The sequence below is a fragment of the Diplotaxodon limnothrissa genome, unplaced genomic scaffold (genome assembly GCF_057381915.1).
Source record: "Diplotaxodon limnothrissa isolate DT_005_m unplaced genomic scaffold, D_limnothrissa_male_GT1.1 unmapped_scaffold_4, whole genome shotgun sequence".
NCBI lineage: Eukaryota > Metazoa > Chordata > Actinopteri > Cichliformes > Cichlidae > Diplotaxodon > Diplotaxodon limnothrissa.
Window position 1 is genome coordinate 253546 of NW_028188558.1, and position 14843 is coordinate 268388.

Below are 14843 nucleotides of genomic sequence, written 5' to 3' on the forward strand. Positions count from 1 at the left end.
GCTCTCCGATGCATCCATCAGAGTATGAATGCGTGTGAATGTACTTAGAAAGCAATAAGTTCAGATAAAGTGTTTGTGAGAATGGGTGTGATTGGGTGGATGTGGCATGTTGTATAGAGCGCTTTGAGTACTCCGGGAGAGTAGAAAAACGCTATATAAGAATCAGTCCATTTACCATTTACTTGTCAGTAATTGGAAAGCAACTTGGGGAAGGCAGGTGGTGAGGTCTGGGTGAGTACTTGTTAGCTTTGAATCCAGGCCAAGTGGTCCAGTAAGTCTAAGAGACGAAAGGCATTAATGTGGCTGTGAGTGAATCAAGAAGACCAGCATCCAGGAAAACGTGACTGAACTGCAAGGGTGAGTAGATGATCCGAGGATTAGGAGGTTAGCAGAGTTATTGGGAGTGCTGATGTTATATTCAGCCTAGTAGATTACTGTCAGGTGTGGACAATGGACAGGCTGACCAGGCTTCACCCAAAGGCAGAAACCAGAGTCTAGTGGGAAACCACCGCCGCTCACACAGACCATGACAGCAGCATGACCCCCCCCCCCCCCCCCCCCCCCCCCAAAGCATTCTCTTTCACTTGGCATCATTTACCTCTCCCTTCTCCAATTTCTGATGTGTCCACCTTTGCAATGATAACTGTGATCAGGGTGAACCAAAAAGGCGCTGTGGTGAACAGATACTTCAGTTTGGTGAATGCAGTTCCAGTTTTGGGGGACCAGATGCATGCTGAGACTTGAGTGGTGCAGCTACCTGACTATAGTTGAAAATGAACCCTCTATAAAAAATTGCTATTCCCAAAACCCATTGGAGATGCTTCTTGAATCTACAATGGGTACAAGGGGTATGCCACTCTGTGAAAGCTTTCACTTTTGCCAGATCCGTCTTCACCTGCCCCCGTGCCAAAATGTAACTGAAAAAAGTTATTGATGAGGAATGGAATTCACACTTTTCTGCTTTGACATAAGGTTTATTCTCCAGCAAACGTTGGAAAAATAGCATGGACATGAGACTGATGTTCCTCGCAGGTTTTGGGAAAAATTAGTATATCATCCAGATACACCAATACAAACCTGTCAAGGAAGTCCCGGAGGACATCGTTAACTAATCTTGAAACATTGCGGGAGCATTAGTTAACCCAGGCGGCATGACCAAATACTCGTAGTCCCCCAATGGCATGTTTAAAACGGTCTTCCACTTGTCTCCCTGATTGATCTGGAAAAAGTGGTAAGCGTTGTGGATGTGGGGTTTTGTAAACCCAGTGGCACTGTGAAATGGCCTGAAAGCAGAGCTAATGAGGTAATAGGTACTTATTCTTGATGGTAATATCACTGAGGCCCCTGAAGTAAATGCATGGCCAGAGAGAGCCATCCTTTTTCCCCACAAAAAAGAAGTTCCAACTTGAGATGACAATCGTTGGATTATGCCTGCACCGAGGGATTCCTTAATGTACTTTTCCATAGCCGCACACTCAGGTCTAAGCAGGTTATACAGCCAGCTAGAAGGCCGGGTGGAGCCAGAGAGTAGTTCTATGGTACAGTCATGTGGTCTGTGAGGTGGCAGTGAAAGCGCTTTACTTTTGCTAAATACTTCCTGAAGATCATGACATTTGGTGGGGACAGAGGAGAGATCTAAAACAGTCTCAGTGTTGGTTGATGGTTCCACAGGTTCCGGTGGACGGGCGGAAACAAGGCAATTTGAATGACAGAACAGACTCTAACTGATTACCCTCTGACCTGACCAGTCTAATTGTGGGTTATGTAATTCTAGCCAAGGAAAGCCGAGTATGAGTGGTTTGTGAGGTGCATGAAAAGCAAAAAAGGTAAGTGTTTCCTTGTGATGGCCAGGGGTGACAGGCTCTGTGCGCTGAGTTATGTGAGGGGACACTCGGTTATTTAATGACTTAGTGGGAATGGGCGGATTAAGGGGGCATAGAGGGATGTTTAACTGTCTCGCTAACTCAGACTCCATGAGGTTCTGATTGAACAAGAGCCTGAAAGGTCTGGTTAACTAGCACAGAGACTTGGAGTTGCAATCTGGGTTTTTATGTTTGTGTGAGTATCCTCCACCCTTATCCCTGAACTTTCCAGTGGGCAGACCCTGGTGTGGAATCGAAAACAGACAGGTTCATCACGAGAAGCAAGCTGATCTTTCATGGTTTGATTTAATGACTGAAAAACATACAGCGGACGGTGGTTAGCACTGTTGCCGCACAGCAAGAAGGTCCTGAGCAAAAGTCTTTACAAACTCAACCAGGAAATCATCATGCGAGCAGAAAGAAAGAGGATGAGCAGATAGGTAAGCAAGAGAAACCCGCCAGTGTCCCAGGTTTCCAGAGAAGGTTCAGGTTCCAGGTACCTGAAATGGGATGTAATTCAATTCAATTTTATTTATATAGTGCCAAATCACAACAGTCGCCTCAATGCGCTTTATATTGTACAGTAGATCGTACAGTAATAGATACAGAGAAAACCCCAACAATCATATGACCCCCTATGAGCAAACACTTTCGCGACAGTGGGAAGGAAAAACTCCCTTTTAACAGGAAGAAATGTTTGGTGTCAAAGTCAAAGCACAGATCCATCCAGTCTCTGTATTTCAGCTTATTTCCTTTATACACACATTTAACAAGAACAGTTTCAGACAGCTAGTGTTTATGTGACCAAGTGGTCGGCGGGGTTATGAACAAAATAAATAAACTTGACAACGCCGCCTAGGGGAATTACACCCCCAGGAAATATATTTAAGAAAAATAAATAAAAGGAATAAAAGAAGACCGCACAGATTCAAGGATGCACACTGAGGCAGGTTTGCTTCCAATATTAAAACAGTTTTATTTATAGAAATGAATAAAATATTATAAATAATATTTTATAAATAAAATATTAAAAGTCAAGATGTAGCGTCATTATTGACAGTGTCCTACAGTAAAAATAAACAATCGTGGAACTTGGACTTACCAGCAGCCGTGGAACCAAAAGAAAATCACACCAAAAGAATCACTGCAGACCACTGTTAAGGTTCAAAAATTGAGGAAGGGTACAAGAGGTGCTCGAAGAATAACCACACTGGTCCGGCCGGGTGAAGTCAAACGAAGATTTTAATTCACACGTGGGAAGATCACTGGAAACAACAATTGATCTTCGACTTAATCAAAGCATAAACAGATATTTTATACCGTCAGGGCTTAAATTTAATGACGCCCCTTCAACGTCACAGATACATTTTATACATAGATCAAATCAAAACCACAATGACTTTTGACACCGTTTAAAAGAACAATTGTCTTCTATCTTCATAACAGGTGCTTCCTGTCACTGCCGGATGCTCGCTTGTCATCCTGACACCTCAGCAGCAGTTCTGCGACAAACTGCTCTTTTTGCAACCCCAGCAAAACATGATTAAACTTTCACCTATAAATGATTCTCTAACTAAGTGTGTGTGTGTCTGTGTGCTAACCACAATTGCACCCTGTTTCACCTCGCGACTAGCTCCTAACCTCTAACCAGACAGAGAGACAGAAGCCACTCTGATATGTAACAACTGAGACTATGTATGTGTCCTCTACTAAATAAATGTTTTAATCAAGAACCCCTACTAAAAGCTTAATACAAGAATATGAACATATAAAAGATATTAAAATGAACTGTTGTGTAAGCATGTACTGCAATTCCTTCTATGTTCTAGTTTTCCCTCAGCATGGATCATCTAGACACTCTCACTAGATGAAGCTCAAAACCATTAATGAACCTGAACATCAACTCAAATAAGCACAGATATGCAATATGTATAAAATAGTTATAACTGCACCTGGAATACAAAGTTAACATCATCATAAACATCTTAAGGCCATCTTAAAGCTATCTGTTACATTGTTAAAGCAATGATCATACTGCAGATTATATTATGCTGGTAAAATACTTTTTGTTCATCCCCACACCACCCAGTGCTGTACAAAAGAAAGTGTGAAAACGACCCACCACCTGAGGTCCCAGGGCCACTGGCTCGTCCTCCTTCACTGAAATAAAACACAGAAAAGTATGTTAAAAGAATAAAAGGACACTGAGCGTCAGGCTCGCTACAAATCATAAAAAGACTAAAACACACTTTAATAACTTTAATAAAAGAAATCACACACACACACACACACACACACACACACGGGAAAGGCTTATTCCCCACGGGTCAAACTACCACTCGTGCTGGTAATAATTATTCTCAGGCGTAGGCCGGTCTGGCTCCCCACCGGCTGAGACCGGCTGAGACCGGCCACCCAGGCGATTTGGAGTCCCAGCACGACACTCGGGCAGAGAATCACTTCAGCCCGATCACAGAAGTGTGGGTACGAGCAACAGTCCAGGGTAAAATAGAACACCAGGCGAACCCAAAAAAAGGTAAGCCTACTTAATAAAAACAAGATAAGACAAGACAAGACAAGCTCCACCGAGGAGGAGTCCTCACAACAGCGGCTGAGAAGGCAGTTCACTCTTCCAATTTAGATTGGGCAATTTGCCATGGAGAGGTGAGTACAGCAGTGAAACCCCCAGGACCGGAGGCACTATATTCTCATTGGTGGGGATAACACCAACACCTCTCTCCGCAATGGCAGAATAAAACAGACTGCTGTAGCTGTCATATAATCTGCTCTTGCTGATCAGTCCGTCGCAGTACGCCAGCATTTACTGCTGTATCGTACCAGAAGCTCGGGAGGAATTAATCCAACAAGACATCGGCTTAGCTTTATACAGGCTAGCGCCACCCTGCAATCAATGTGCAGGTGGGTTCCCAATTAACCCAATCACCTGATACAAGGAGCGAGTGCAGCGGAAAGAGAGCGAGGGTGGTAGAGCGAGCGAGAGAGAGAGAATGAGAGAAGAAAAACAAAACTCACAGTTTGCAGGTAATGGGCATAATAATTACTGAACAGAGACATCCTGCTGTGAACTTTGTTGCTGTGGATCTAAAATGTAAAAATACATCTGAGAAGATTTCTAATCATGATTTTATGAGCCCCCAAAGTTTGATTCTGTTCATCTGGGCGTAGCGCTCTCAGCGGGAGAAACATTTTGTCACTCATCAAGATGACTTCTTCAGGCTCAGCTGACTGCAGCTTTCCCCAATCTTATAAAAAGTACATCTGCATAATGACTCAAACCTAATGGTCAAGGAACTGACCTCCCAGCCTTATTGTTCCTTCAGTGGGCTGGTTTCAGTCATTATGCAAATGTACTTTTTATAGGGTTGGAAACCAGAAGTCAGCTGAGACTGACGAAGTCACCTGGATGAGTGACGAAATGTTTCTCCCACTGAAAGCGCTACGTCCAGATGAACAGAATCAACTTTTGGGATTTACTAACCTGGATGATTGAGCATGGATCAAGACGAGTTTTTATGAGGTTTACAGTTTCTTATAATTTCTAAACCAGAAGGTTGAGGAGATGGAGCTCATGATAACTGGCTACTGCCCTTCAGCGTGCTTTATGAAATCATCCAATCAAAATAAAGTTGGCCTTTAGGGAGGGCGGGGCTTTAAAGGGGAATGAGCCAAAGCAGCTTTTAGACAGAAAATGAAACGAGAGTCCAGGATGTGATACATTATTTATAACTACATTTACAGTAATCACACATATTAGAATTAATAAAGTGACCAGCAGTACTGTAGTAAGTGTAATACTGCAGTATTACACACATATTAGAATTAATAAAGTGACCAGCAGTACTGTAGTAAGTGTAATACTGCAGTACTCACAGGCCTGTGCCAGCAGACACTGAACTACTGTCACTAAATCAACCTGGTCTTCACTGGTTTCCATTTACATACATTGGAATAATTGTGTTTAATTTGAAATATTTTTCTTCTGTTACACTTAAATTCTTGAACATTTTTTTATTTAATTGTGCATTGTAGTGTACTCATTTGTACACATTTGATTACTTAGATTCAACATATAAAGAGATTTTATTTGATAATAAATATTATTGTTTTGTTGTTCTTGTTATTTTTTTCAGGCTGAGCAGCTGTAAGCTGTCAGAGAAAGTCTGTACAGATTTGTTGTCAGTGGTCAGCTCCCAGTCCTGTAGTCTGAGAGAGCTGGACTTGAGTACCGACAGCCTGAAGGCTTCAGCAGTAAAGCTTCTGTCTGCTGCAGTGGAGAGTCCACACGCCAAACTGAATATTCTGAGGTCTGACCGATTTGTATTCTTTTTTCTTTTGTTTGTTTGTTTTGTTTTGTTTTTAACTGAGAAAATAAATCCAGCAATTTAAACAGTAGAGGTAAACTTGATCAATTTACTGTTGTTTCGTACCACATCTGCTCAGCATAAAACAACAAGGATTCTTAAAATATAAGATTAGTTATTGCACCCTGATTACACTTTAACATCAGTCTTTGTTCATGTTTTCATTTTCAGACTCAACGTCTGTGAACTTCTAGCGGAAAACTGTGAAGCTGTGTCCTCAATGCTCAGCTCTCAGTCCTCTACTCTGACAGAGCTGGACCTGAGTATCAAAAATGTGCAGGATTCAGGAGTGAAGATTCTGTCTGCTGGACTACAAAGTTTAAACTGTAAACTAAATACTCTGAGGTCAGATCAATTGACATTTTGTTTTTTTTTAAATGAACCAATTAAACATTTTATTCAAGGCTTCCGGTTCCGGCGCTCGTGGGGATGGACACCTAGTACGAGAGCTCTCGACTGAAACTTATTAAAACTGCCCCAAGTAAATTAATACACTATCTAAGTGCACATAAAGAGGAAAAAGGGGTTTAAATGATGTCCAGAAAGAACAAAATAGCTAAGAAGTTAACGTTTGAAAACGTGGAAGATGGCAATGTGCAGCTAACAGAAGGGGCTAACGTTAGCCCCTATAGGGCTAGCCGAGGCCACTCTCCCACTCCTAGCCGCGAGGATTCTGGGACAGAAGATGAGGTTGACCCAGCAAGTTTGACGCTGATACTGAAAGAACTGAGAGGCGTTGGGAAAGAGGTGAAAGAATTTCGAAAAGACACGAAAGCGCAACTGGTGGAAATAAGGGGTGAGTTGGATAAAGCCAATGCGCGGCTTAATGATGTGGAAACCAGGGTTGCAGAACACAAAGATAAGCTCCAGAACACAGACGAGATTTTGTCTGAGATACTAACAATGCAATTCAATGTTATTTATATAGCGCCAAATCACAACAAAAGTCACCTCAAGGCACTTCATAAATACAGAGGAAAAACCCAACAATCACATGACCCCCTATGAACAAGCACTTTGGCGACAGTGGGAAGGAAAAACTCCCTTTTAACAGAAAGAAACCTCTGGCAGAACCAGGCTCAGGGAGGGGCGGGGCCATTTGCTGTGATTGGTTGGAGTGAGAGAAGGAAGACAGGATAAAGACATGCTGTGGAAGAGAGACAGAGGATAATAACACATATGATTCAATGCAGAGAGGTCTGTTAACACATAGTGAGTGAGAAAGGTGACTGGAAAGGAAAAACTCAATGCATCATGGGAATCCCCGGCAGCCTACGTCTATTGCAGCATAACTAAGGGAGGATTCAGGGTCACCTGGCCCAGCCCTAACTATATGCTTTAGCAAAAAGGAAAGTTTGAAGCTGATCTTCAAAGTAGAGAGGGCGTCTGTCTCCTGAACTCAAACTGGGAGCTGCTTCCACACCCAGTCCAACATAGCCAGGCTTTCTTTGCTGCTTTGACAAAACCTCAAATCCCAGTCAGAGATGATGAGCATCATCACAGTGATGATCATTTCTCTATTAACCCAGGCTTTCTGCTTCAGGATCTGTGCACGCTCAGAAAACAAGGAGACCTTTAAACATAATTTCACTAAATGGATGGATTGAGCTCAGCCTACAGATGAACTGGTGCCAGAGATCATAAAGAACATCAAACAGTCAAATTCAACACTTTTAATGGAAATATGAGATTAATCTTAAAAGTAGAGATAGTGTCTGTCTCCTGAATCCAAACTGGAAGCTGGTTCCACAGAAGAGGGGCCTGAAAACTGAAGGCTCTGCCTCCCATTCTACTTTCAAATACTCTAGGAACAACAAGTAGGCCTGCAGTGTGAGAGCGAAGTGCTCTAATAGGGTGATATGGTACTACAAGGTCATTAAGATAAGATTGGGCCTGATTATTTAAGATCTTGTATGTGAGGAGCAGGATTTTGAATTCAATTCTGGATTTAACAGGAAGCCAATGAAGGGAAGCCAATACAGGAGAAATCTGCTCTCTCTTTCTAGTCCCTGTCAGGACTCTTGCTGCAGCATTTTGGATTAACTGAAGGCTTTTCAGGGAGTTTTTTGGACATCCTGATAATAACGAATTACAATAGTCCAGCCTGGAAGTAATAAATGCATGAACTAGTTTTTCAGCGTCACTCTGAGACAGGATATTTCTAACTTTAGAGATGTTGCGCAAATGGAAGAAAGCATGCAGGAAAAGTTTCAAACAAAACTAACATCACTGGAGGCTTACTCGAGGAGGGAGTCGCTCAGACTGTACAGGGTGCCGGAGGGAGAAGAATCGGGAGCTCCATCTATGGCCCACTTTGTGGAGAAGCTACTCCGGGAGAATCTCGCCATCCCACCATCAACACCGTTACAAATTCAGAGAGCACACAGAGTGTTATCATTACTCCCTCCGGACGGCTCCCAACCCAGATCGATCCTGGTAAAATTCCTGTGCTTCACGGTTAAAGAAGAAGTGCTGAGGCTCGCTTGGCAAAAGAAAGGTTTTATGCTGAATTCCAGCAAGATCAACCTCGACCACGATTACCCCCCTGAGATCATGGCTATGAGGAAGGAGTATGCAGAGGCACGAAAGGTCCTAAAAGAGAAGAATGTACGGTTTAGGACCCTCTACTCAGCGCGCCTTAAGGTTTTTTTCGAAGAAGGAGTGAAAACCTACAACACGGTGGAGGAGGCAACGGCTGACCTGGCGAGTCGGGGCCTGCCGGTAAAGGTGATTACACCACCGGCAACCCCCAGAGAAAAACTACAAAGATGCCCGCTGTGGCGGGGAGTTGGTGGTCGGCGTCCGCGTCAGATCCGAGGAGCTGCGGGATATAGAGAGAAGCTGCAAGTATACAGACGTGAAGAGAACGAATTTAATGTTATGTATTAGCTATGGACAACATGGTGAAATATGGTTACTGTCGAGCTAAAATGGGTGGGGCTTCTCGTGCTGTGAGTGACGTCGCAGTGGAAAGCCCCCTAACTCAGGGAGTAATAAGGGGTTTCCCTTCAAGTTGTGAGGGTGTCAGTGGAAGTGCTCCACTGTCAGAAGCCAGCTTAGGAGCTTTCAAGCTCCAGTTATGTTCAAATGTTTTCAGTTCATTCCTAACTTTTTTCACTTGTTACTGTTTTAAGAGGGGGTTGCCTGCTGCTATTGAGTTTATGCGCTGTGGTAACTTAATATATCTTTATGGGAAGTGAGTCAGTGAAAGTAATCTCTTTTAATGTTAACGGGGTTCTGAACGTGATTAAGATGAATAAGATACTGTCCAAACTAAGGAAGGAGAAGGCCCAGATTGCATTACTTCAGGAGACACACATGAACCAAGTAGATCACTTGAGATTGAAAAGAAAGGGTTTTAAATATGTATTCTCCTCTTCTGTTAAGTCCAAACACAAGAGGGGTGTGGCTACACTTATCTCTGGTACACTTAACTATGAACATATCTAAGAACTCTGTGACGAGGAAGGCAGATTGGTTAGAATAACAGAATGGATAGAGGGGTCTGAAATCACAATTTTAAATGTTTATGCTCCCCCCGGGAGCGATTGGCTATTCTATAGGAATAGGTTTGATTTATTGGTGGATTCTCAGGGGATAGTTGTCTGTGGGGGGGTTTTAACTTTAGACTTGACCCTAAACTAGACTCCTCCTCCCCAACCAACAAGGTAACAGCACTTACTAGAAAAGTCAATTCCTATATGGTAGAGATGGGGATAATAGATGTATGGAGGGACCGCTACGCATCTACCAGAAATTTCACTCATTACTCTGGTTCCTTTAAAGTGTATGCAAGGCTGGACTACTTTTTTATGTTTAAAGTTGATAGGTTTAGGGTCAAAGACTGTGACATATTAACAAGAGATCTATCTGACCACAGTCCTATCTCTCTATCTTTGCAGGTGGCTAGGAAAAAATGTACCACACTGTGGAAATTGTTATCGCACCTTAATGATCCTGCCATAGTTTCCAAATTAAAGGTAGACATTAAAGAATTTCTAGATGTTAATGACACAGGAGAGGTATCTCCAGCTATTCTTTGGGATACGCTCAAAGCGGTAATGAGAGGTAAATTAATTTCTATCGCCTCCCACTTAAAGAGAATCAAAGGGCAAAAATTAGCAGAACTACAGGCAAATTTAAAGTTGAAAGAATAGGAAGACATAAACACCGCAAATCCTACTCTGAAGCAGGATATCAGGAAAATACAGGATGAAATTAATGATATTTACACCCAGGAGGCCCAAAATAACTTAATTTTTTTGAGGCAAAAATACTATGAGACAGGAGGGAAATCTGCAAAATATCTGGCACATAAATAACGCAAACAACTAGAGGAAAGTACGATATACCAAATCAAGGACCCCAAGACTAATATTCTGGAATCAAAATTAGAAGACATTCAGAAATGTTTTGAGACCTTCTTTAGGGAGCTGTACTCACAGCCCAATGCTACGGAGGAGAATTGTACTGATGCCTTTCTTAGCTCTCTAGAATTACCTTCACTCCCGTCTCTCAAAAATGAGCTTCTAACACATCCCATTTTAGTGGAAGAAATTAATGCTTTTTCCAGATTAAAACCAGGTAAGGCAGTTGGGCCGGACGGGTTCAGTTCTCAGTGGTATCGCACCCTGAGGGCAGATCTAGTCCCCACATTGCTGAAGTCATTTAACTACATCCTACAGGAGGGAGAAATCCCACCCTCCTGGAGGGAGGCAACTATTTCAATTATCCCAAAAGAGGGGAAAGATAAACGAGAATGTGGAAACTATCGACCAATCAGTGTCCTTAACTTGGATTACAAACTATTTACTTCTATTCTTGCTCGTAGACTGGAGAAGTTTTTACCTGACCTCATCGATTTAGATCAGACTGGTTTCATTCACTATAGACAAACAACTGACAACATTAGGAGAATATTACACATCTCTACTCAAATTTACAGTAAATCGGGATAATGAGAAAATTAAGTACCTGGGAATATATTTGACTGCGGACCTCTCGCTGCTCTTTCAGGCAAACTACGAGCCAATATCTGCAAGTATAAAAGCTGATTTGCACAGATGGAATCTGGTCCCCTTTATGCGTCTCAGCTCCCGGGTAACCGCAATCAAGATGGACACGCTCCCCAGACTGCTTTATCTTTTTAGAAACTTGCCAATAGAAGTGAGCGATTACCAATTTATTGAGTGGGACAAATGGATCTCCAGATTTATCTGGCAGGGCCGAAAGCCAAGGATTAAATATGCTACCCTCCAGCTCCCCAAGGAAAAGGGAGGACTGGGTCTCCCCTGCCTCAGGAATTACTATTATGTCGCTCAAATAACCCCCCTCTTATATTGGTGTAACAAAACATACACGGCTAGGTGGAAGGAACTGGAGTCCAGCCTGTTGGACCGATTCCCCCTACAAGCTGTAATGGCAGATAAGGGTCTAATGTGCCGGCTGGAAAAGCTGGGGAACCCCTGGTTAACCCACACCCTCCAAGTTTGGCAGAAGGTAATCAACATCTGTGGGATACACAAAATGCTAAAAATCTTCAGGTGGGTTGCTTTCGACTCGGATTTTATTCCAAACAGACACGACTCTAACTTTGAAGCATGGATATCCTATGGCCTTACGACATTCCTCTCTCTTACTCATAGAAATATTGTGCTCAGATTTGAGGCCTTACGGGACGATCACAACCTGACAAAATACAACTTTCATAGAAACTTACAGCTGAGATCATATATTGATCATGAATGCAAACTGTCCGACTTCAATGATGCTGAGTCGCATTTTTTCCTCATCCTGAAAAATGCCACAACCATGACCCCTACTAAATCTATTTCTAAACTATACAAAGCCCTCTCTAGTGCCAGCAAGGATAATACTTTATACACTGAGGATAAATGGGAAAGGGAATCAGGGATTGCTATTTCTGTGGGGGAGTGGGAAAATGTTTTGTACTGCCAGTGGTCCACGTCCAGTTCTATGAGCTGGAAGGAACATGGCTGGAAGAATATTATTAGGTACTTCAAGACTCCATATCAGGAGAGGTACAAAGGGGCTTATATGCAATGCTGGAGACAATGCGGCTCGACTGTTGCTAACCATTTTCATGTCTTTTGGGACTGTCCCAAGTTAAAAAACGTTCAGGTCTCCTTAAGTGCAGTCTTTAACGTTCAAATACCTTTAGATTTTAAGGTTTTATACATGGGTTTGGTCCCCTTTCTGGAATGTAGGAGTGAGATTAAGTTGGTGCAATTACTCTTGGTGGCAAGTAAAAAAACAATTACTAGAAGATGGTTAAGCCCAGCCCAGCCTACCCTAGACGACTGGTTTGGGATCATTTTAGAGATATTTAGGATGGAAAAACTTACATATCTGTTAAGAAATCAAAAAGCCAAATTCTACCAAATTTGGAACAATTGGATCCAATTCATCACCCCCACGAGGGCTGACTTCACTTGATCTCACTATTACTTGGTTGTTTTTTGTTTGTTTGTTTTTTACATTTACTTCTATTACTATTGCTTGTTTATTTACTTATTTCTTCACAATGATTGCAGCATGGGCACCCCTCCCAGTTTGTGTTTATAGTTCCATGTAATGTGTTCTATATATCTCCTTTGGGAGAGCATGCGAGCAACTGTCCTAGTAATAGCTAGTGGAGGTTAATATGCACCCGCTGATCACTTTGTTTATCATTTGCTCTCCTGGACTTAATCTAAAACCTGGAAGGACTTTGTTCCCATGTTATTCATATACTGCTATGCAGATGGTTTTTTCTTGTCCAATCCAAATAAAGATATAATTAAAAAAAAACATTTTATTCAAGTTCATCCATATGATGTTGTATCTTAGTATGTTAAGGTTTCATCAAAAATAAAAAGATGGCATGTAATATAATAACAAACTTTACACAAGTATTATAGATTATCTTTTGTTTTTCAGACTGGGTGGCTGTAACCTGTCAGAGAGAAGCTGTGAAGCTCTGTGCTCAGTCCTCAGCTCCCAGTCCTCCAGTCTGAGAGAGCTGGACCTGAGTAACTCTGACCTGCAGGATTCAGGAGTGAAGCTTCTGTCTGCTGGACTAAAGAGTTCACAGTGTGCAGTGGAAACTCTCAGGTCAGGATTCAAACGTTAACACATATGATCATTTAAAATGTGAATTATATTATTGATTGACTTATCTATAGAGCTTTTAGCTAAACTTATATTTATATTTGAGTGGATTATTAGACTGAATTACTGTGTAAAATTTGTCACAGTCATACGATTTTGTTTATTTATTTATTTTTTTAATTCATGTACTGGCCATTTTACATAAATTTGGCTAATCTTCTACAATATATACATTTGATTTCGTTAGGAACAAAATGTTCAAATTACATATTTTTGCTGGATATTGGGTATTAATGAAATTATTATGTCTTTAATGACACCACATTTCCATATGTAGGAGGTTACTGGTGGTATTGTTTCAGTGTCTGAGTTTTCCTTGCAAAGAAACATCTGGAATTTAACAATACATATTTTAAAGCTGTTTTCTCCAAAGGGATTTGTATTAGTGATGGTAAATTTGATTCTTTTTACCGAATCGAGTTTAAATGAGTCACTCACCAAAATGAATCGGGTTTTTTAAGTCATTTGAGTCTCTGAGTCAGTTGCCCAGAGAGTAGGGCTGAACGATATATCGCATTTGCGATAATATCGCGACATGATCAAGTGCAATTTTCTAACCGCAAAGGCTGCGATTATACTCTGGACATGTCCAAATTCATGGGCTGCATCCTCCTGAGGCCGCATTTGTAGACCGATTACGTCACAGCGACGCGCCGAAGGCTGTCCAAATTACTACCATATCCCAGAATTCATAGCGCGGCCCAGCCAAACTCCAGTTTCCAGCAATGGCGGCCGCTACTAAGTTTTAAAATTACTCATACTAATCTTTCTGGGTCACAAAATAAACTTTTAACATATTTTCAGGCGAGAAAGTAGTTGTGTAAACATCAAATATCTGCTCGGTTTATCAAGATATCCCATATTTGCAAAAGTGCTTCGACGTTTTCAGAGGCGTCTGCTACCCACCAGCTCGACAGCTAGCCAGGAGCTCGAGGGTTACTGATGCGGCCGAGAACGGCACAACTCCCGGCACATCATTTTCAGATCACCGCGGAGTTTCGCTGCTCGGGTTAAACGTAATATATAAGTCACTTAGACAACCTAAAAATGTTATTCTTGGGCTTTTTTCAGTGTTTTGTTTGTTCGTGAGTAAATCGGTTTGGCTGAGATTAAAGTTATTAGATTAGATAAAATAAAACTTTATTAATCCCCCGGGTGGGTTCCTCCTTGGTTTTCACACAGCTGACTAAACGTCAAACAGAAAACTTATTAAACAGAAGTATGAGACAGTCGAGAATTTACGCCAGTGTCTGGTTATATTTTAGATAGCAAGAAGCAGACGGCCGAGTTTATTAAACTCCACCGAGACAGCGGTGACGCTAATCAGAACTAGACCGTCCAATTTCACGCCTTTAAATTTTAAAGGCGTGTTTGTGTGTGTGTTTATACAATTGCTATTATGTTTGCACTTTATGTGTAATGTTACTGA

At 41.8% G+C, this 14843-nt stretch overlaps 1 protein-coding gene across 1 annotated transcript in view; it reads left to right on the top strand.

Annotated features, from left to right (window-relative positions):
* The window catches only part of LOC146606843 (protein NLRC3-like), a 46723-nt gene that overhangs the window by 14841 nt on the left and 17039 nt on the right, over positions 1 to 14843 (top strand). The window contains exons 5-7 of the mRNA XM_085349231.1: positions 6014 to 6187; positions 6416 to 6589; positions 13184 to 13357. Coding sequence (XP_085205357.1) covers positions 6014 to 6187; positions 6416 to 6589; positions 13184 to 13357 — 522 coding nt within the window. The remainder of the gene's footprint in view (positions 1 to 6013; positions 6188 to 6415; positions 6590 to 13183; positions 13358 to 14843) is intronic.